Below are 22,643 nucleotides of genomic sequence, written 5' to 3' on the forward strand. Positions count from 1 at the left end.
AATTCAGTTTCGTCACAGAATAAGTAATGAAAAATTCCGTGCTCATTTCAATCGGTCCGAATCGTAGGTGCGACAAAAATATGAAATTAAATGTTTCAAATTTTTACAAGATATTATTATTACTGTATTTATTGTGAAATTTCGTCGCTCTCTAAAAGTGCCGCTCGGGGCAGGCCGCCGCTGCCATTCACATCACGCTACGCCACTGTTTCTCATATATCCGAAGAGGATTTTTATTTTTAACTTCCGTAGGTCGCGTTAAAAAACGAACGAGAATACCGGAGGATTACCCCGAAGAAAAATGTCTTAAGTCAACACAGTAGGTAAGGCCACCAATTAAAATTTGCCCGTGTCCCATGAATCTATAACGCGACACTGTAAAGGTATTAATGTAAGATTCAGTAAATGGCCGAGGAATTAAGGCGGCAGCCTACAGGTTAGGGAACCCGGGATCGAATCCAGAAGGATCAAAAGATCCCAGGAATTTTTCGGTTGCGCTCGTCTTCATCATCTGGCTGAAACCGTAATGGGCTTACTAAAACGACCCTCTTAGTACCCATGGAGCGGAGTATGTAAAAAAGAAAAATAAAATCTAGTGTGTCAAAAATAAAATAATATTTAATAAAAATTAAATTATTTTTTAAAACATATACGTGTAAAAATTTTATTTTTTGAATTATATTTTGTTATACTGTTACGAAAAGTTTTTAAGTGTACAGTAATTAAAATGCAGAGGGCGCTTTATATCAATATGGCTGCGATCAGCTGTAACTTTTGCCCAGCGACGAAACGAGACGATCAGCTGAATTAACGATAACAAATAGTTTTATGTAAGAATGTATACTTTTATCACTAAATAATATTGAAGTATTTACATTAAAAATTTAACGAATATGATATTCCGAGTTAAATTCTCGCCTATGAATAGATTATGTTCTCATCAGACTTTACAGTTTGTCCCACGCCATTCACCTGTTACAGAACACGATGTCGATCGGTTGCAAGAATTTTTAGACGTACACAAACCGATTTTAGTTTTGACTGGTGCGGGAATATCTACAGAAAGTGGAATACCCGACTACAGATCCGAAAATACTGGTTTATATTCTAGAAGTACAAGCAGACCGGTTATCTACAAAGATTTTATGAGTAGTGAAGCTGTTAGAAAACGTTATTGGGCAAGAAATTATGTCGGTTGGCCAAGATTTTCATCCTTTCAACCAAATACTACTCATTTCGTTCTTACTAAATGGAAAAAGAATGGGAGTATACATTGGATAATAACACAGAACGTGGACAGGTTACATCATAAAGCCGGCTCGGAGCACGTAATCGAATTACATGGAACATCCCATCAAGTGAAGTGTACAAATTGTGGACATAGTTTTTCTAGGTTTACCTTTCAGGATGTTTTGAGTTCTTTAAATAATGTTCTGAGTTTTGAGACCGTGGAAGTAAGACCGGATGGCGACGTGGAATTAGATAGTCGACTCGTAAGCGATTTCCAAGTTCCAAATTGTAATAGATGTGGTGGAATTTTAAAACCGAATATAGTTTTCTTTGGTGAAAATGTTCCGATGGATAGAGTTAAATATGCAATGAGTAAACTAGAAGAATCAAAAGCTCTTCTGGTGCTTGGTTCATCATTACAAGTAAGTATAATATGTGTTTTAAATGCAAAATAGATCTGTGTTTTGAATAATTTTGGCCAGAGTTTTCCAACCTTGTCATTAATGATCCACAAAAGATTGATTGATTTATCAGATGGGTTGTTTGTCGGTTGGTAGACTAAGAATAATTTCTGGTATGCTGAAAAATAAATTTAAGAAGAAAAATTTGTGAAGTATATGCTTTATGATGTCAAAATAAAAATATATAAAAATGTTTTTAAGTATAATGACAGCTTAAGAAAATAATAATTCAAATTTTAGTAGTGTACTTATTTGTGGCAGTAAATGTATGTGCACTCCATATGCAGTTGTCATAAATAGTAAGAAAAAACAATTGTTTAATAAATTTGTTTGTATATTCATGAAATTTTTGTATTTAAAAATAATTTCAATACGAATTATGAAGTATTTCCCTTGAGCTGTGCTCTACAACAAACATCTTGATGTATGCTTGGAAACAATATTATGCACAAAAAAAGCAGAGGAAGTAAATTTATTTATACCTTACACACATGTATAATCACTACTTTATGGGCCCTCCTATCGCAGTTTACATGTCAGCAACTTGTCTAGACATTGATGTGATATAGGCATGATAAAAGTCTTAGCCCATTCTTTCTGAAATACCATTTTACATCTTCAGCTGATTTTTTATTTGGATTTGTTTCTACACTTTTATTTTGACAATACTTCATAGGTTCTTGATTAGGTTCAGATCAGGTGAATTTGGGACCCCAAGCAGAAATGGAGTGTGCAGGATGCAGCTTGACAAGATCTTGTTGGAAGACCCCATTTTTTGAAGATGTATGCAGGCCACAGAAGGCAGGAAATGCTGATGCAAAATTGCCTAGTAGGATTGTGCATTGACAACCCATTATACAGAATCAAATTACCAATGCCAGAGTACTCAACTTGCTTCACACAGTTTTTGGCAAGTTCTTCAGCAGGCAGTTTGATAACTTCATCCAATATTTTGTCATAAGACTGGGAATTGAATTTCTATCAAAGGACAGATGGTCACTGACCCATGCAAACTGTTCTACACTGAATTGATATTAACATTGGATTTCATTTACTCTTGTATGAGCTGTTGCTAGTTTGTTGTGGAACAGACACAAATTTCAATCTCAATTCTGCTGCCTCCATAAATATTCCAGATCAGTACTTCATAACAAAGCAACACAAGATTCAGTCTTCCTTGGCAATAGTTATTGGTTGTCTACCATTGCTGTATCTAAGCATGATGGAACCAGTTTCCTCCATAGTGTCTGAGGAATGTTCTGACAGTAGACTCATTTTGAGTGCAAGATGCATGTAAATTTTTATTGCCTGCACATTTGAGCTGAATGATGTTTCCAGGCATATGTTGAGATGCCTGTTACAATGCATGTACCAATTTTTGTCATAGAGCATAACTCAAGTGTTTAGTAAGAAGTTTCCGTACAAGTTACAATTCTTCTATTCTTAAAATTTATAACAATTGTACATGGGGTATGTATGGTAATTAAACAGTTAGAATGCAATTTTTGAATGACTACATTTTGTATATTTTCTTTATTATTAATTTTTCCCTAGTGTTTAAATAGTCCAATCACTTCAATACTGTTTCACATGTCTTCAGGCCACTGAACCTCTCCAACTTCCAGCAAAACATGTAAATTGTATCAACTTATATTTTTGGAATCCACCCGATTCCAGCTTTCAGAAGTCTGTTTTGTTACAGTTTCACATGATATATCTTAAAGAAAAATGCATATTCATTTTAAAGTTTTTCTTGGGAGATGACCTTTTCAACTTTTGTCATTTGTTTAATAGTTAATATTATGAATCCTTCAATACAAGTAGTTGAAATTGGATAATTTTAAATGTTAATATTTTTCATTTGACACACAAATATTTCTATTGTGATTTTTTCCAATTTTAGTAATTGTGGGGATGTGCATGTAAAAAAAAAATTCAATGAATTAGTCTAATAACTGGGATATAAAAACTGCATTTATTTAATAAATAGTTTCTATTAACAATTGTACATTTTTCTAATATTAATTGCGTATGAATCACATCACAAAAATCATCAAAACACTAAAAAATATTTTGTATATATTATACTGTATAGCAATATGTTAATTTTATTAAATAGTAAAAAATTTTAATTTACAATTTTAGTAANCAAAATAAAAAAATTTTTTTACGAGCTAAAACTGTAGGAACCTGATGAAGAGCCCAGAAGGGGTTCGAAAACGTTTGTTTTTGTACTTGTTAATCGATCTGCTCAGGTTACAAAATCTTTTTAAAAGTTTAAATGAACACATATGTTAAATAAAAAAATTTTTTTACAGGTTTATTCTGCTTATCGGTTCCTTCTTGCGGCAAACGAACAGAAGAAACCGGTTGCGATTGTAAATATTGGACCGACTCGTGCCGATAACATTGCACTCTTGAAATTAAATAATCGTTGTACCGATATTCTTTCAAGAATTAAAATCTGACTAAAGACAATTATTTCATTTTATTATCCGTAAAAAATTAATAATGATATATTTTTAATTACAAAATACTTCTATAAAATAATAATTTACAGTATTTAAACAAACTTCTATTTACAGGTACATTAAACTTAACTATTGAATGCCAAGCAAACATATTTCATTTAAAATAGTAAAATGAGTAGATAAATTTGACAAGATATGAAATTTTTTCTTTCTTCCGATATCTTCCTGTCATCCGTGATGAACTTGCATAGGAAAATATTACAGGAAATAATCAGGTTGAGGTTTTTTAGTTGGTATGCCTCTATTTTCCTATATTAAAAAATAATTTAATATATTGTAAATAATATTTTTTTATATAATATATACAATATTACTTTATACAAAATTTTATTACTTGAATATTGTTAGAAAATAAACTCTGATCCATTTTTTTTTTAGTTGAACTGTTAATACAAAGAAGGAAGTGTTCAAGGAATATAAACTTTTAAATAATTGTTCAATTGGAAACAACTGCAAATAACCTGAAATATTGCAACTGAGTTTTTCACTGCAAGATATCATAAGACAATATATCTTGCAGTAAAAAATTTATTATATTGTTATATGATTTATGTATTAAATTTCATTTATTTCAATTAAAATATTATTTAGATTTAGGTAAATAGTGGCATGATTAAAACTAAATACTCTTAATTAAGAAACTGAATAAGTTAAGTTTCCTGACTCTTCTTGAAAACAATTACAAATAAACAGATTCTACTATATTAATCACTTTACAATTCATGCCAATAAAACCAGAATTTTCACTGAAATTAGATTGGCATGTTCAAACAATTAAAAAAAATGTTAGTATTATACTTGAAAATTTATGACTACTGTGAGAACTGATGGTTCTGGTCGACTCACCCCACCTCACTGTCTGAGAGCCTTAATCAATTGCCGAAAGTCGAGAATACACAAATATTTCAACTTTTATCATCAAGATTTCTGACACCAGTTAGGATAAAACTATTCCCCGACCTAACTCGCAAATTAATCCTTTCAAGTGGAAAGGTATAAATAAATTCTACCGGTAATTTAGGAGGGACTAAATTTAATTATCAATGATGTAGGAAAAGGAAGTTCCTTTTTCAATTTTACTTAATTTTAAAAGATAGATAAAATATTTATTAGATTATTTCAATAGAAATGTTAGCAAAATTTGTTAAAAATAATCTCTCAACTCCAGATTCTCACACTATTAATCAATATCTCATCCAGTAGGTAACCAAAGCAAGAAATGCCAATAATTTAAATTATTGCATTGCAAATAAAAATAAATGTTTAAAGCTCCAGTTAATGCATGTTAGCAACTGCACAATCACCATCAGTCTCAAGATTGATAACATGAATAGACAGGCAAAAAATGATAACTGAATTATATTTTATTATGATCAAAATTACAATATAGAAACTTTGCTTAAATTATGTTTTGGAACTTGCTAATTCTGATAAAGATATGGTTGGTAAAGAATATTTGTCAATCAATTAACTAAATGAATTTATAACAATATTCCACTATTTTCACAATTTGTCACTAATTGACACTGACATGCCAAAAAAAAAAATAGGTTAGAAATTACAAAAGTTGCTAGAGTAAGGGTGTAAGGTGTTTTTTGCATGTCCGTGTCAATTATGAACAGTTCCAATATATTTGTTAATTGGCCAATAACACTTATTTAACAAGGCATGTAAAACAATATTTATATATTCATTACAACTTACATAAATTTTAATTAGAAATTAATTCACAATTAAAATAACATTAAGTATGTATCAGATTTAATCAAGGTTCTAAATATGTAATATGAAACACAGTTGAATATACTTGAGAGTGACTTTGGTATTGTTGTGTCATGTTTCTTTACCAAGATCACCTAGGGGTTAATATGTAATTGCTTCTCCTGTGTGTCCAATAAAATATGTTCATTATGATTCTGTAAGAAATCTTTTGACTGTCCACTGTATAAGAAAACTAACCAATGAAATGCTCCCTTATCCAATATTCTCTTAAGTAGACTATATATAATGGAACCTTGTTGCATTGTCACCATTACTTTCATTTTCTTCAAATATATTGTCATATTTATTTGGTCTAGAATTAGTCCCACATACAAATCATAATTTTCCCACTAGCTTCATCAGTCCTCAAATTATTACTTTATTGCACCTATCATTGAAAAATCATATTTCTGAGTGACATTTTCTCACATTGATAGTTTTTAAAATTTGAAATGATAATTTACTAGCTCAGGTAATTAATAACAATCTTGAATAATTTCAAAAAAATTGACATTGCTCATGTGTGCCTGGTATGCCTACTGCATACTGAAAAATCAAACCATCATCTACAGCCTTTACTACACTGTTTGAAATTATCTTACTTTTATCATACTGGTATTTGCTCATAGGTTAAACATACTTCTATCATTTTGGTTTTCTATGAGATTGAGATGTATGTATATTCTTATACAGAGTTATGCAAAAGCTTCTTGGCATCTGAGAATGTACAGATAGATAGTGAAGACAGAAGGTAGAGAAGAATATGGAGAACTTGAAATTGTGATCAACATTCCTCACTACTTCACATATCAAAATGAAATCTTTCTTTTATGTGCACAGCAAATGTGATGGTGATCATGAAAGCATTCTAGTCCTTAAAAAATTTAACTTCAAATTGGTTTGTATTTGTACAAAACAAGTGTCAAAAATTTCTTCAGAAAGAATTAATGTTTCAAATATATTGAAATGTATATTTCAAAGAATAATAATTAAATTGTTTTTATCTACAGTATAATTTTTACTGGTTTCCTAGAAGTATTTTTCCCCCTTTATATGTGCAAGGTGTATGCATGCAATCATTATATATTAAGCATATCTGTTGGAAATTTAAACATAATGAACTCATTTTAGTACAATATATTACCTTACAAATAGCATACTTATAGATAACTTATGAAAATTAATTAAAAAAAATATATATATATATATAAATGGTTTGCTGTATATTAGTTAATATGACGATTTTAGTCTCTGTAATCCAAAAATATTCTTGGTAGACAAATCTCACAGCAATCTTATTGGCAAATTAAATTTATTTTGTAAAGACTACATCAAATGCATTTCGGGCTGGTCTAATATTTTCCAGTCCCTCTTCAGTGCTAAAATAATAACAAAGAACGTAAAATGTTTAACTAAAACACGACATAGATGTATATCTACACCAAAATTATAAATTTTGGAGAAAAACTTACAATAACCGCTGGTGGTAATTACAATGATATTTCCATGGGTAGGGGTGGTAAACTTTGCACACATTTGTAGGAATCCTAAAATTACAATTATCTTTTTTTGTACAAAACAATATAAGGCTAATACAAGTAATATCTTAAACAATACTTATACTTACAAGTTTAAGAAACTTTTCCACACACGTGTATAATAAACATACTAAAACCAACCAATTATTAAAAAATTCTTTGACAAACAATTGTATAGATAATTCCAAAGCACTACAAATTTTTAACATCATTAGCATCAGTATACAATCAACACTTCACAACAGTAATCAAGTGATGACGTCTTAATACATAACCATTTATTTTATTCTAGCGCCATCCAGGCGTGTACTAGAAACTAGAGTTAAAGAACACGAAGCAGCCATTCGGCTTAAGTATAATAATTCTCCGTGGTTTAACCACATCAATAGTAATAATTGTAATATTAATAGAAACAATGTAAAAATTTTACATATTGAAAAAGATATTTATAAAAGAAAATTCAAAGAACATATAGAAATTAGAAAACAAAATAATAATAATTTAATAAATCAGTCGAAAGGGATGGAAATAAATTATAGCTGGTATAATCTGATAGATGGCGCTAGAATAAAATAAATGGTTATGTATTAAGACGTCATCACTTGATTACTGTTGTGAAGTGTTGATGGTATACTGATGCTAATGATGTTAAAAATTTGTAGTGCTTTGGAATTATCTATACAATTGTTTGTCAAAGAATTTTTTAATAATTGGTTGGTTTTAGTATGTTTATTATACACGTGTGTGGAAAAGTTTTTTAAACTTGTAAGTATAAGTATTGTTTAAGATATTATTTGTATTAGCCTTATATTGTTTTGTACAAAAAAAGATAATTGTAATTTTAGGATTCTTACAAATGTGTACAAAGTTTACCACCCCTACCCATGGAAATATCATTGTAATTACCACCAGCGGTTATTGTAAGTTTTTCTCCAAAATTTATAATTTTGGTGTAGATATACATCTATGTCGTGTTTTAGTTAAACATTTTACGTTCTTTGTTATTATTTTAGCACTGAAGAGGGACTGGAAAATATTAGACCAGCCCGAAATGCATTTGATGTAGTCTTTACAAAATAAATTTAATTTGCCAATAAGATTGCTGTGAGATTTGTCTACCAAGAATATTTTTGGATTACAGAGACTAAAATCGTCATATTAAAAATTAATTAAATTAAAAGTTTATCCTTTGATCAGTAAGACTTTTATAATTTTTTTATATAAAAATTACAGAATAAGTATAGAATGATTTCTACTTTTAATATATATAGAAATGCATATACCTGTGGGGCAGCTTCAAATATAGTAAATTTCTTCTGGAGATGTTCATCCAATTCCAGAATAGCAGCAACATTACCACATCTATTAATGATTTATATTGTTTACAATTTAGTATAAAAGTATTATTAATTATTTCCAAATTAAATATTTTTGGACAAAATTTTATTTTAGTTAATAAGTTTTTTTAAGTTCTTACTATCAACAATTTAATTTTTATTAGTTTACTGATATACCATAATAAAGTGATACACAAAAGGAAAAAAAATTTCAAAAAACTTAACTGGTTCATAATTAAAGAATAAATAAGACACACTGAAATAGTATCTAAAATATTTGGCTTAATGTATTTTTTTAATAAAAATTATTAGGAAATTGTTTTTATCTGTTATTTTTATTTATTCATTTTAAATAGTTCTAAATATAAATTAAAATGTGCTTAAAATTTCAACATACAAATTAAGGATTTTACAATGGCTGCATGTTTATAGTCATGTTAAAATAACTGAATTTCACAATTAACTGCTAAAAATTTATCATTAAAGTTTTCTTTAAATACTTGTAAACAATGCATAGTTTTACTTGAGATCTGATATTTACAAGTTATAAATATTAGAGATGCCACGAATATTCGGTATTTGGCTGAATGTTGCATACTGTTCGGCCGAATACCGAATAACAATTCATGAAAAAAAAAAAAAAAATGCACATATTACTCAAAAACGTATTTATTTTAATCAAATTATTACATTAAATACTTAAAATCTATCAGTGGTAAGTTGTGATGAATGAAAACAATTTTTCCAGCATTTGCTGATAGCAAACGATTGCGCTTTTCCTCATAAACTATACCTGCTTCTGAAAATAGCCTCTTGCTATATACACTACTGCTGGGAGACGATAGATAAATCTTAGCGAATTCTGTCAGGCTTGGATACTGTTTTGCGTTTGCTGACCATCACTTGTAAAGATCTGCCATCCGATGTAGGTGAACAGTTTTCATATAAAGTGATACAAACAGTGATATTTTTTAGTAATAAGACTATTAGTAACACAATTTGATGTAACAATGAACAAATAACGCATGTCATGACACAATCTACTCGCAAATAAAACAAATGCGCCCATGGTGTCACTACCGCACCCACCGCAGTGAGACAGGTTGTAACCTGTCACCCGCAAAATGTACACACATTTTGCTAAACATTCAGCCACCGAATATTTGGCGCTTTAGCCCAGAGCATAGCCGAATATTCGGTATTCAGTAAAATCACTATTCGTGGCATCACTAAAAAGTAAACATTTATTAAATATTTATGTTCTACATATATAAATATGAAAATATGAATAATAATTCATATGCATTGAGAAACATATATTACAATTCTATACATTTTTTTCATTAAGTTTAATTGTAATCATACCTGTAGCAATAATTAGGTGCTGACCAAACTGTTAATACAGTTTCATTGAAATGCCACTTATAACCTTCCATAACTAATTGATGAGCACGACATATCATATTAATATCATTGGCAGCATTAAACTGATTCACTACATCACTACCAAATAAGTAACCAGCTCCTCTTGGACTTACACCCCATCCTTGAGTATCTGAAGTAATAAAAACAAAATTCAAATTAAAGTTAGACCTATTTAAATATTTGCTTAAATTTGGTTTTATATTTCTAATGTTTTATCTTATTAGATAATTATATAATTAAAAACAAACAAAAATGTTTATAGTTATAATTCTATTGAAAGAATAAAATAACTATAAGTATCAGACAAATAAACCTGAGACAAAATTCAGAAGAAATGATTCTTTTCATCTTCATATTAAATACTGAAGTGCATTTAAGCTTATTTAAGTTAATATGTTTGTCCAATTAATTATTTAATATTTAATCATAGTTTAATAATTTCTGAATTTAAGACTGTCAATGTTATCATATATCAATAAAAATCTCTAAAGATAATGATCATAAGCTACCAGTAGAAGATAGTTAATATAATTTTAAAAAAACATTTATTAAATATTTATGTTCTACAATTAATTAATGTTCTTCAATTCATGTATTTATAAAAATTTCAGTTAACCACTTTGTTATCTATTTATGCAAGTACTGGAATGAAAATTTGTTGGCATATCAAAGATTTCTAAAACAAATTCAAAAACATACCTTCTGGATCTGACCATAATAAATCACACATAGGTCCATCATGTGGTACTTCCTGTTTGCGATCAATAGTTCGAATTTGATCTAATGTTTGAATAGAAGGGGACAAACCACCATGTACACAAAATATCTATTAAAAATAAATTTTACTTTAGCTATGATTTTATTCAATAAATAAAAATTCATAACAAGTTTTATTTAATATCTTATTCAATGTTTATAAGCAACAATTGTCATTTCATCCATTGTAAATTTTAGAAAAAAATTATTGCTGAGAAAGACAATAATACATGATACGATCAAAAGTTCGGGGACTGCAGTAATATATGACAACAAAAGCATGTATTTGAAGTTACAGTGTATGAAATTGATTCTATCAAACCTTTCCTACGTGTTCAGGTTGGTTTCGCTCATGTCATGTAATTAATTAAACTGCAAGCCCTGTTGTTTTCTTTTGGAGATAGTTACCTTTGTTTTGCAACGTAATAAAAATGGAGTTTCAAGAACAGTGCTGCAACATTAAATTTTGTCAGTGTTTAAATGAAACACCTACGGAGACTTTAAAATTGCTAAGAAAGGTGTACAGTGATTTTATCATGGCGAAATCAAAGGTGTACAAAGGGCATCAGCATTTTAAAGAGGGCCGAGAATCTATCGCAGACGATGAACACTCTGGCCGACCTTCGACTTCATGGAACGAGGAAAATGTTGAGTTGGTCTCTCAGTGTGTTTGCAAAGATCGTCGCCAAACCCTTGAAAAAAAATCGCTGCAGCTACTCACTTATCAAAGACTAGTTGCCAGCATATTTTAACGGAAGATCTTAACATGCACCGAGCAAAAGAAAAGTCATGATGGAGGTGTTTTTTGATTCTCAAGGAATTGTTCATTCAGAATTTATTCCCAAAGGCAGAGCAGTAAACAAGGAGCACTATCTAGATATTTTATGTCGTTTGAGGGAATCCATTCGTTGTAAATGGCCACAGATCTGGCAAAGTGGAGACTGGTACCTTCTGCATGACAACGCACCTGCACATCGGCCCCAAACGGTCACACAGTTTCTCGTCAAATTAATGTGCTTCCACATCCCGCCTATTCACCAGACTTAGTCTCGGTGATTTTTATTTGTTTCCATCAATGAAAAAGCATTTGCAGGGACACCATTTTGTGTCATCAGATGAGGTGAGAGCAGCATCGCAGGTTTCAAAAAATGGCTTCCAGCAGTGCTTCCAGAAGTTATACAAACACTGGCAAAAGTGTATTGTTGCCCAAGGTGGTTATGCATCGGCAATATAAACTGTTTAAGGTAAGGAATTTTAAGCCAAGTCCCTGAACTTTTGGATTGTACTACGTATATGGCATTTTGTTTTAGTGTATAATTGTTGAGTTTCCATTTGAAATATTATTATTAAAATTTAATAAATTTTGCATAATTTGTTTTGAAAAAGTGCTGCTTTAAACTTTTAATATATAGTATGTACATAACCACAATGATGCTATTATTCTGCTAAAAGAGCTTCACAAATAAATCAAAATTCTTTGAAAGACAAAATAATTATTTTAGAGAATTATTTCAAACTACTGTAGATGAATTCAATGTATGAGGATTTAAAAAGCAAGCATAGGAGTAAATTCTTTAATTATGAGCATAATAATAATAAAGTTTCTCATTTTAAACCTATTTGTTTTGGCAATCTTAATTTAGTCATTTGAAAATGCCTAAAAAATCAAATTTTCATCGGAGTAACAAAAGAATATTAGGAGAGATATGGTTAAGAGATTCAAATTTCCAGTTTTAAAAATACACTGACAAAAAGTTAACTATTCAAATAGAACTGTCCAATTACTGCAAAACTTGGCATACAGTTATGTCTCAGATCAGTATGTACTGTACAGTACATAGACCAATTGCTTTGTTTTCAGTAGTGCTGTAACATATACTATGGACTGGTAGCATATTGTCTTTAGACACACATCCCAGTTCTATTTGGGAATGAACAATCATCATCATATTAGTGTGTGGAGGATTACTGGTATATGCTTCAAACTCACTTTTAAGCTATGATCACACCTTGCACTTTCCAGCTATACAGGCAACTGCTATTCATGATAACTAGTAAACCTCCTCTGAAACTGCATGACTTCAACTGTAACTAGAAACATAAAGTTTTTCTACTTGAAACAATTGCTTTTCTTCTTTTCAATATCGATTTTATGCTCATGGAGGTACTGTTTGGGTGATCTTCTAGTAGATCCAATATATACAAGGTCTCTATTGAATATGTCATCTTTGAGCAGAATTTTATACACTCCTGGTGCTCTTTCAATGTCTGCTTGCTGAATATATATGGCCTACAGACATAAGCCAAATGTATTCAGCATACTAAGGAATGAGAAAGAATTAGCTATATATGCCAGTGAAAATGGCATTACACCCGAATTACAACAAGTGACCATGATCTGGCAAACTCATCATATACACCAATTTAGGAATTTGGAGGCATTAGAAATTTTTAAAGCTGAATGCCAAGCCCTTTCAATCAATTTTAAAGGTGAAAAACAACTCTTGAGAACATGGCAGGCTCTGTATGACCTGGTGTTATAACAGCCAACGCATGCTCACATCGTTAATAATGTGATATATCACATTATTATATAAATAAATTTTATGCTCGATAGTTTTAGTTGTTTAGTATATGGATTGTATTAAAAATTGTAAATACAGTGCACTGTATATATCAAAAATTTCTTTGTATTGGTAAACTATTAGTGTTATAATTATATGTTGGTGCTATGTGTTTGTGAGCTGAGGTGTCCTTGTAACCAAAATGCATCCTTACCTAAATTTGAAGGTGATTATTAAAGACTAACTTTTTTGTAAAAGATCTGCTCTTTTTTTCTGTTCACCTTGGTGTGATAAGCCCTCCAAATTGTTAAATCCTATCTATTAAGCTATCTAACTCTATCTAAATTAAAATCATGGGCTAAAAACATCATTTATTATTAGTTTCTGTTGTAAATCCCTAATCTAGATATAATTTTTTTATATAAATGAATTGACATAGATAAATTTTTTAACTGCTTAACTCTATCTAAATTTAGGCTACAATATGTGCAAGAAAATGAGACAATTCTACCCTTTAAATAAAAAAGACTAATAAAATTTTCATAAAAGTGTAAGAATACATTTTAAAATTTTAAGGTGGCAAGCAGCAAAACTATTAACCATTGTTGTATTTGAAATAATAAATCAAAAACTTTTTTCTGATACAGCTGTAACCGTTTCTAGATCTATTAACAAATAGAAGACACTAATATAATAATATATCAAAAACTATAAATTATGAAATATTTTTAAAAATATGACATATTGATGAAAATTATCAACTGATAATATTTTTTTAGCTAATAAACTTATTGGTGAAATCATTATTGGTATATTCTTATAACATAGAAATAACACCCCCATACTGGTTAATATTAATCTGAAATCCACTACTTCACAAACCAAAGAACCAGCAATAGAATAAAACTATTCATTTTGAGAAGCAAATATTTTCGTCTGTTTTTAAAAACAACATTCTCAGGCTAGTGTTCTAAAATTCGAATTGCATGTGTTTGAAACACATTATAAACTTTATGTAGTCATCGATGATTGGAGGATAGCAGTTGATACACTGATTGGTGGAATGTTTGTATGTAGCAACCTTTTACATAAAGTTTATATGTTTCAAACATGTGCAATTTGAATTTTGGAACACTAACCTGAGGATGTCATTTTTAAAAATGGATGAAAATGTTTGCTTCTCAAAGTGAGTAGTTATTTTCTATTGCTGGTTCTTTGGTTTGTGAAGTAGTGGATATTCTTATAACAATCGTGATAAAAGACAACTTACTTTTCCATCAATAACTGCTGATAAACTGAGATAATCAAAAATTTCTGTGCAATATCTCCAGACAGTAACAGAACCATATTTTCTAATACATTCATCATAAAATCCATAAACTTGAGTAATCTGACGACTTTCATGATTTCCTCGTATCAATGTTATTCGATCGGGATATCTAACCTGTAAAATTTTGATGTATATATATAACAAATTATTTGCATTTTCATATAAATTTCATTCAATGAACAAACAACTTTATAAATCTCTCTAATTCTTAATAGGTCACTTTATAATTCATGAACAATATATTAAGTAATAAAAATTAAAATATTTCAAAATAGTTTTAATAGCATTTAATAATCATTGAACTTAACCTAGAAAGAATAAATAATTTTTTTCAAATAGTATAATTACCTTTAAAGCAAGAAGCAATAAAAATGTTTCAACACTATAGAAACCTCTATCTACAAAATCACCGAGAAATAAATAATTAGTATCCGGAACTTCCCCTCCTACTTTAAAAAGTTCTTTTAAATCATAAAATTGTCCATGTATGTCACCACAAACCTAAATTAGAAAAAATTCTAAATTAACACATGTTTTAATTTTACTTCATTTGATTAAGTAAAACAGATATTGAAGGAGCAAAATGTACAATTAAAATCAAAGGAAAACTGCATATTATTAAGCAATTTAAATATAAGATACTAAGATGAAATTTTAGTATCTTATATTTAAATTTGCTTAGTAATATGTATTACTTTAACATGTAATATTAATTTAAAGTAATAAAAATTCATTTCCTATAAGAAAAAGCATCATCAATATAATGAACTTTTTAATTAAAAATTATATAAACAACTCATAATTAACTATAATAAAAAAAAAAAAGGTTATAACCAATGAACCACTTATTTTATTAACTCTTTCCGAAACTCATAACCTGATTTTAAAGCCAAACAAAATTAATTAATTATGTAATTCAATAGTAACCTGATAATTTTGGCAACATCATTTGAAACTGAAATAAAATTTACTTCCATTGTTATTAAGATACTTCTCACATAAGTACTTTAAATAATGACATTCAATATATATAATACAGGATAGGATTAATTATATTAGTAATGAAAGAAAGATGAAAAAGTAATAATGTGTCCCACATTTGAAAGATATTTTCCCAAATTGAGATTATGGAAATATATGCAAGACAATACTAAAATAATAAAACTAAAAGAATGAGAATTTTTCATTTCTATACAAAGACTTTCATAATTCTTAAATAAATATTTCAATTTTGACAAAATAAATTTCTTTTTTTTTATTTTATATAAAATAATACATGTAATAAATTCCTAAATCAAGTATAAAGAATAAAAGTAGAAATTTTAAAAAGCAAATATTTATTATTTACAATCAAATATTAGTAATCAGTAAGATTCTCCTATAAGCATGTTAGATGACAATGTACTGTACAGTACATGCAATTCAGATGAACAGGATTGTAAGTCAATATCACATTTTAGAAACAACAGTGAAGTTATGATCTCAGAATTAGAAATATTTGCAGAAACTAAAAATTAGTTTTATAAGAAAAATTTTTCAAATGATTATTGGGGAAAAACTATTTTAGCAATTGTTTGCTGTAATGTCTACATTTTTCAATATAATGAAAGAGAAACTCAATATATCTGAATCAAAACATAGTAAAATTGATAACTGATAATTCTGTTAATAAAAGATCTCTAGATACTACATTTATAATATTCTTGTACAGCTATACAGATTCAGAACTAAATACAAAAACCACACAACAACTATTGATAAATCAGCAGTTTCAATTTAATAAGCTTCAACTAATGTTTTCAGCATGTTTAATGATAAAGCTGTTTGACTGGATCAAGCACATTTTAAAAACATACTGGAAAGAAGGAACATTGGAAGAAAAGTGAAAAATTTAAATGAAGCCATTCATAATGATTGATTATATCATGTAACAAAAAACAAATAGCATAAATTTGACATAAATATTAATATAAAACAGTGACAAACAATTAAATACACATGTCTATTGCATTCACAAGGAGATTTCAAACAATGACTGGGAAACAGTGTTCTGCTCCTTATAATTAACAGACTTACTTTGTTGCAAAGATTTATAGATTTCTGCTAACTCCATGTGTTTAAGGCTTCCTTTAGATCTTAATAGTCCAATTATTTTCACCTCTTCCCACCATACATTGAATTTTCCAATGCAAAGATAGCTAATGCAGTGGAGGGTAGACCTCTGTTTATCATATATTGGTGTTCTTTAAGTCTCTTTCAAAGGTCAGGCCATTGCATTTATGTATTCACACTCTTAGTTGTACCTAAGGTCCATGACTGGGGAGACTGTATATGCTGGGTGTCCTTGTGGTTCCATAGCAATTTATACACTCTGGGATTGGATAGAAACCCAGACTTTCACAGAGTTTACTTATATAGCAAAGTTCTTCTAGTTGGTCCTTAACATTGATAATAGAGAGGTTGAGGCAGACGTTTTAAACGTGTAAACGTGTAGGACGGACGTTCGGTGCCGCTTTCCCGTAAGCCTAAAAGTTTGATGATGGTGTTTGGAATATCGAGCGTGATTCCACCGACTATCCAAACACCATTGTCAAACTTTTAGGCTTACGGGAAAGCGGCGCCGAACGTCACACGTACACGTTTACACGTTTAAAACGTCTGCCTCAACCTCTCTAATAAGCACAAATACCATCCTAACCAAAATATTAAATGCCACAAATTTAAAATGGAACAAGCTGTATATATTCTACTTTGTTTAAGTTTAAGTTCACTTTGCATTCAATGTTCCTTTTTCTCCTATTACATTTTTAAAATATATTCAATCCAGTCAAACAACCTGATGATGGCCATTGAACATGGTTGAAAATGTTAGCTGATGCTTTTTAAATTGAAACTGCTGATTTATCGAAAGTTGTGATGCTGCTTTTGTATATTCCTATTATCAAAAACACACACTTCAGCTTTATAATAGTTTTTTTTTTTAGAAATAATATAGCTACCTCAAATTTACTAAAAAATTCCAAGATTTAACCAAAATCTTATAAATAAAAATGGGGGTGCTATCTGACTGTCATGGCTGTTGGTGTGAATTTTTTTTGCTCTTTGATTTGATTCACTTTTGCTTTCTTCTGGAAAAAGAGTTTCTGTTTCAGAAAAGGAAAACGTTTTCACCACTATCTTAAGACAGATCACCATGATATGTAAGAAAATGAATTGGAAGTGAAGAAAATGTCTCAGGTGAATCAACAGAACAGTTGATCTTGTCTTACATAAGTACTGAAAAAGAGATTCACATTCAGGAAAGAATTCAACTTTTGTTGAAACTGCAAGCTTCTTCAAATAGTAAATCAGAAACACTTTTGAACCGTTTAGACAGAATGCAAGAATGAATTGAGAATATAGATACAGCATTGATAGATGTTGAATCTAGGCTATCTGTCCTTGAAACTGATAGAGAAAATGGCTATGTTACAAGTGACAAACTAAACACAGAAATTAATGTAATCTGTAATAATCTGCATGAAAAGTTAATGAACTTAGAAGATAAAGAAAGAAGGAATAATATTGTAATCTCAGGCATAAAGGACAACAATAAATCGAATGATTGTTCTTCAGTTAAGGTTCAAAAACTTTTCAACAATAAATTAAAGGTTACAGATGTCAATATTAAACATGCTTTTAGAATTGGAAAATTTAAACCTAATATACAATGATTGATTATTTGTGAACTGTTTGATTTTGAAAATAAATTAAAAGTTTATAAAAATGTTAGTAATTTAAAAGGTCTAAATATATTCATTAATGATGACTATTTGACAAATACCAGAGCTGTCAGAAACAAACTAAGACTGTATGGAAAGGAAATGTGTTTAAAAGGAGTTAAGAATGTCACACTGCAATACAACAGACTGATTATAGATGAAAAAATATCTGCTTGTAATTACAAAGGTGAAATTTTCCAGAAGATTGAGAATAATCTTTTTTAGGAACATAATTTATAATGATAAACAGCATAATAACAAAAGACAAGAATGACCAATATGATGATCTGTATTTGGATGAAGATGATAATATGAAATTTCTCTTCTACAATATTGCAGGTTTACATAAATACCGTTTCCCTAATTTCTGAAATCTGTTATACAAAATGGATATATTCTGTCTAGTGGAAACATGACAGATGCCTTTGGTAGTTGAATCAATGTTCTCTGATGATTACAAAATTTATCGTCAGATATCTAATAGCCATGATAGACCTGGAAGACCCAGTGGAGGCAAAATTGTCGAGATTAGATTAAATACAGTACCTAAGGTTAAACTGATATTTCAGACACAATTTGTACTGATTTTACAACTAGATACTGACAAGTTAACCAATATTCAGTTAATAGTGTCCTATATTCCATCTGATAATAACTATGACATTGATTTCAAGAATACTTTGTTATTTATAGAAAAGTACTTGCTATACGGAACTAAGCTGACTTTATGCATAGATTTTAATGCTAGAATGGGACACCCTGATTATGTCATTTTTTACCTGTGATAGACAAATTTCCTTGAGAGTTTTGAAGGATTCTACTGTTAATAATAGAGGAAAACTTCTGTATCATTTTTGTGAAAATAACAGTCTTGTTTGTTTAAATGGTTTACTGCCAGGAGATAAAGAAGGTGATTTCACTTACCATGCAACTAAGGGAGGCAGTGTAATTAATCTCATCATAGTGTCACAAGAAATATATTCTCACATTGTAAATGATCTATGCGTTTTATCAGAAATAGGCTCTGATCACTCACCTGTTTTTCTTTCAATGATCCCTCTGATAACATCAGGAGTTCCTAATAGACAATATGTTGGTAAACATGCAATATGAAAGAATGAATTTAAATCTTCATTTGCTGTTAAATTGGATAAAGTTTTATTAGATGAATATGGAGGAAACCTTGCATCCAATGATCTGATGGAATTTATAGCTAAGGTGGCAATCTCTCTAGATTTAATTTGTGATGTTAAATCTGTAACTTCTAAAAGGCATACAACAAATGCATGGTATGATAGCAAGTGTTACTCTATCAGAAAAAAAATCTATGGAAGTTGCTTAAGAAAGTGAAAAAATTAAATATGGATGAATGTTATGTTTCTTATAAAAATTATTTAAAAGAATATAAATTATTATGTCAAAAGAAAAAAGTGTTATTTTTGGAACTTAAATAGCAGATTGGTGACATCCAATAACTAAAATATTTTGGCAAATAATTAATAGTTTTAAATGTAAAAGTTCATTGGGTAATACAAGAATTCCTTTGGAAAAATGGTTCAATTATTATGCTACTAAATTCTCTAAAGAACATTGTTTACTTATTAATGATTAACAATTGACAACAGATGTGTATAAAGTCTTTCCAATAGAATCGGAAAGTTTTACTAATTTACACTTGAGAAGCCAAAAGGAACTATTAACTGTTTTAAATCTGGAACCTCACTTGGAATTGATTTTATTAGAAAAGAATATTTGAAGTGTTTTTCAGAAAATTTTCTTCTTACAATATTGGAAGTTTTTAACTCTATTAAAAGAAATTATACTTTCCTGGAAAAATAGATTGAATCTTTGATCATTCCAATATATAAAAAAGGGGATGTGTATGACCCAAAAAATTATCAGCCTATATCTTTGGTTCCTGCAATCGGTAAACTATTTGCATCCTTATTAAATAAAAGATTAGAAGATTGGATTATTGAATATGATATTTTGTGTCAGGAGCAAGCAGGTTTTCGACCTGGTTGATCTTGCCAGGGTCAAATATGTGTATTAAATGCATTGGTGCAATTGAAATTGTAAAAAAAAGAGAAGAAAACTTTATGCTGATTTTGTAGATTTTAGATCTGCTTTTCATACCATTAATCATAAAGTTTTATGGTCATTTCAACAAGCATTTTCAATTATATCATATTTTTAAAACAACTTATATGTGTGAAGATTATTTGTTTATGGACATAAATTATCATATAAAATGTGTAATTCTAGAGATGTGATCAAAATTATATTTTGATGTATAACAGTAAACTAATAATAGATTCTGACAGAATTTGTAGTAAATGTGGTTTGCAAACTTATGAAACTTGGGAACATGTGTTCTTTCACTGTATCAAATTTGAAACAAATAGAAAAAAGTATTTGACAAGATTTAAATCCTGGAAAGATATAATTAGTTTATCCTGTTTTTCAAAGAATGATTATTTTTGTGTATTTTATTTTGTGTTATCCTGTACTAAGCTATTTAATTAATTTGTTAAAATTTTACTAATTTCACATTTACATAATATGTTAAATTATACTAACTTCAGTTTTTATGTAATACCCCCTTGTAACAAACTACAGTTCATACAATAAAGAATTGAATTGAATTATCAATAAAAATTTTACTTAAATATTATAATTAATTATAATAATTAAAACTAAAATTTACAGTTATTGGTGAGTCTACTTGTTGAACATTGCTTTCTTCAATTAATATTTCTCTAGCTTTAGCACAGAGAGCTTTGACTTCACTTTCGTCAATCACCTCACATCTTTGTAGTTGTTCAATTTGTCTATCTAAATCACTGCAATCTCCCATTTGAAAATTCTGTAATTTCAATGTTATTTCAATTGTAAAATACTTTTTCTGTTAAATCATAAATTTTAATTTTAATTAAAAACTATTTATCTATTATTATGTTTTTCAGAAAAATCTGAGAATAAGTGAGATGTCTGGGATCAAAACATAACATGTAAAATTGCATTTTTGCTTTTTTGGGAAAAATGGTAAAAACATCTAGCTCTGTTCCATTTAATATTTCTTAACTGGACTTGTTACAGGTGTGTTGAAAAGCTACATATACAGAATCATGCAAAATTCTGAAATATGCATATCTGACAGTGCACAAAAACTAAGGCACTAGGTTGCATATGGTATATTTTGCTACTAAGTCAATGCTAATTTAAGTTATAAATATGTTCTGGCATTTAGTTTTCTATATGATAATGCAGTACAATGATGGATCGAACTGTATAATGTTAGTCTGACAACAATATTGTTTTAGATTATAAAATAATTAATATGAATGGTTATATCTGGCTTGTGTTTTGTTTTGTTATGTGTCATCTTAACAATATTTGTCTGCAATTTCTGCTTCAGTAGTATTTCCTTTGCAAACAACATAGTATTTCAAATGACAATCTTCATCCCACTTGTCTCTGTAATGCTTCTCAAATAACTTCATTACATCAGATGCCGTCTTAGCATTGAAGGCAACTCGACAGTGTGTTTCTTTGGTTGAATCTATTGCAGCATCCTTCCACAATGAAAAATATTTTCTGCAAGGTGTCAATGTTTTATGCTGGCTATCAAGAGACAAGAATATTCTTTCACTGATCCTTCGTCAAAACCATTCTTTTGCTGACAGAAATATGGAAGTGCAAATTCAAAGGGGCCTTTGCCACTTTAATCACAATGTCTTCAATCGTACAAATTACACTTATGGACCAGTCAACATACTATTCTAAATTTTGTACTGATATATACTTTGACCTCTCCAGAATTTCCTGGTGCTACTTTACCCGTTTTTCAATAACATTAAAAACTCATTCCAAAGGAAAAAAATGAATGCCCAATCCATGAAAAGTACAATGTTACCTTAGTCACTACTGCAAATGTTTCATTCACCAA

At 29.3% G+C, this 22,643-nt stretch overlaps 2 protein-coding genes across 2 annotated transcripts; one reads left to right on the plus strand and one right to left on the minus strand.

The window, feature by feature from the left end:
- The first annotated feature begins 746 nt into the window (after nt 1-746).
- LOC111612378 (NAD-dependent protein lipoamidase sirtuin-4, mitochondrial-like) lies at nt 747-4,415 on the plus strand. The gene is made up of 3 exons (XM_023353584.1): nt 747-1,652; nt 4,010-4,188; nt 4,277-4,415. The coding sequence occupies exons 1-2, from the start codon at nt 894-896 to the stop codon at nt 4,157-4,159; spliced, it is 909 nt and encodes a 302-aa protein (XP_023209352.1). The 5' UTR covers nt 747-893; the 3' UTR covers nt 4,160-4,188; nt 4,277-4,415.
- On the minus strand, nt 4,338-21,563 carry LOC111612377 (serine/threonine-protein phosphatase 4 catalytic subunit B). Its single transcript, XM_023353583.1, has 7 exons — nt 21,402-21,563; nt 15,282-15,434; nt 14,874-15,047; nt 10,983-11,109; nt 10,224-10,413; nt 8,805-8,883; nt 4,338-4,471 (listed from the first exon to the last, which is right to left on the minus strand). The coding sequence occupies exons 1-7, from the start codon at nt 21,549-21,551 to the stop codon at nt 4,421-4,423; spliced, it is 924 nt and encodes a 307-aa protein (XP_023209351.1). The 5' UTR covers nt 21,552-21,563; the 3' UTR covers nt 4,338-4,420.
- Nucleotides 21,564-22,643: the final 1,080 nt, after the last annotated feature.

The sequence above is a fragment of the Centruroides sculpturatus genome, unplaced genomic scaffold, assembly GCF_000671375.1.
Source record: "Centruroides sculpturatus isolate CEXI.00-Female unplaced genomic scaffold, Cexi_2.0 scaffold1577, whole genome shotgun sequence".
NCBI classification, from domain to species: domain Eukaryota; kingdom Metazoa; phylum Arthropoda; class Arachnida; order Scorpiones; family Buthidae; genus Centruroides; species Centruroides sculpturatus.